General features: G+C 35.1%; 1 protein-coding gene across 1 annotated transcript in view; it reads left to right on the top strand.

The window, feature by feature from the left end:
• LOC119585910 overlaps nucleotides 1-574 on the top strand; it is a 1,495-nt gene extending 921 nt beyond the window's left edge. The window contains exon 3 of the mRNA XM_037934632.1: nucleotides 28-574. Coding sequence (XP_037790560.1) covers nucleotides 28-505 — 478 coding nt within the window. The 3' untranslated portion in view covers nucleotides 506-574. The remainder of the gene's footprint in view (nucleotides 1-27) is intronic.
• The last annotated feature ends 1,386 nt before the right edge of the window (nucleotides 575-1,960 follow it).

Genomic DNA, 1,960 nt, shown 5'->3' with positions numbered 1-1,960 from the left:
ATTGATTGCTTGTTTTTCCATTAATAGAACGACAGAGGAGGGAGTCACTAGACTTGGGGAGGGTGAACTGCTAGAAGATGTTAAACGAGCAGAGCTCCCAGTGAACTTTCCCAACCCAGTGCCAAGTGAGAGCCAACCCAGTGATACAGGCAACAATGGAGGAAGTCTACCCACAGGAGAGATGGAATCATTGTCACATGACCAGATACATTATGAAGAAGTTAATGCTATTGATATCTTATATCCAAAAGAAAAGTATAAGTATTATTATAACAAAGATTTATGTAAAGAAACGAAAGCAGATGGGTCAAATGTATTTGTTCGGAGAGCTGGAAAGTTGGTCCCTCTCACAAGTGTGTTCAAGAGTCAGAGAACATCTATGACTGAATCCAAAAGCAAGAAAACAGTAGAGCTTGTGTATGTTTATGATGGAGGGAAGCTTCTCACACTTGGTGGATCTCTCACAAAAATTAAACCCATCAAACTCAGACTCAGTCCGTGCTAGAGTGGTATTGCCAATTGGTGTGCCACCTATTATCAAAGGAGATGCTGGGCAAACAAAGACAAAGAAAGATCCGGGGAGGATTATGAGGATCTCGCCAATTTCTCTATCAGCATTAATCCAGAAAACAAGGTAAAAATGCCCGAAAAAAAAAATGAAGCAAAAACCCGAAAATTTGGGAAGCCAGTTTTTTGTGGAAAAACTAAAACAAAAGTAATAAAAAAAAGATATTAAAGACAATTAAGGGAGCCTTCCAAAAACAAAATCATCCAAAAAAAGAATAACTAGCATCATTGCTGCAAAAACTTCAATGTCTGTGAGGAAGTGAGGAGAAAAAAGAAAAATAAGGGGGAAACCACTACCCAAAAGATAAAATCTTATTGTAGGAGGAGATACGAAATTAGTTCAGGAAGATGCAAAGGAAAATGTAATGGTAAAAGATAGATGATAAAGCAACAAACAGAAGTGTTGGAATTCCTGACCCATCAGAAAGAAATTTTGATATAAGAAAAGTACAAAACCGATGTAAAAGACAGAAAATTGAAAATAAAGATGATTTAAAACCTATAATGAATATGGATTTTGACTCCAAAAAAACAAAAAAAGCTACAAAGCAGGAAACTGAAACAAATGAGCTGAAAAAGGGTTACCACTCAAAAATAAAGAAAGTGAAAATGATTTTTTTACTCTATGTTCTACGGTGATTCTGATATGGAGGGAAAAAAAGTAACAAGGAAAAAAAAATAAAGGGGAGGTGCTCCCAAATTTCCACTAAAATGGCAAGACTGATTCATGTATAAATGAGACTAAAGAGGATGAAAGGGATAAACAGGCACCAGTTGCCTTCTCCAGGAAAGACACAGTCCAGGCTCTAAGTCAGAATACAGAGTCTGACGGTGATCCTAAAAGCACAAGAGAGATCCTCGATGATAGGCAGAAAATTAAAAACCATATCATACTAAAAAAAAAAGAAATGGAACTTGCAAAAGGGGAAAAGACTTCAAATTTCAAAGTGGCAAGTGAACATAAAAGCAACAGCCCGTTTTTCTCCTGAAGAAAATGATAACAAGACTCGTACCTTTAAAAAGAATATGTACAGATTCCCCTCGTTGTCAAGAGAGATGAAGCGGCTCAACATGAACTTTGTAAATTACACAATGGAAGAAGTAAGTGCTGCTTTTGTGTATATATCAAACTGTTATTGAGTAAGTTTAGTAGGTTGGTTAGGTAAGTTTTAATAAATATATTTTTGACTTATGATATTCTCAATTTTTGTGAAGTACATGGGTATAGGATATTATTGTAAGCTTAGGAGTATCATTATATACCTGCATTTATATTTATGCATATATTCATCCGTGATAAATAATTAGAAGATGCGTGCAATGGTTCTCAAAAAGGACTTTTTCAATTCTGTTTCTTGTTAAACTTTTATTTGGCTATTATTATAAAATTTTT

Source organism: Penaeus monodon, chromosome 20 (genome assembly GCF_015228065.2).
Source record: "Penaeus monodon isolate SGIC_2016 chromosome 20, NSTDA_Pmon_1, whole genome shotgun sequence".
Classification (NCBI taxonomy): domain Eukaryota; kingdom Metazoa; phylum Arthropoda; class Malacostraca; order Decapoda; family Penaeidae; genus Penaeus; species Penaeus monodon.
The sequence above is the reverse complement of the archived record's forward strand: the minus strand, read 5'-3'. Positions and strand labels throughout refer to the sequence as shown.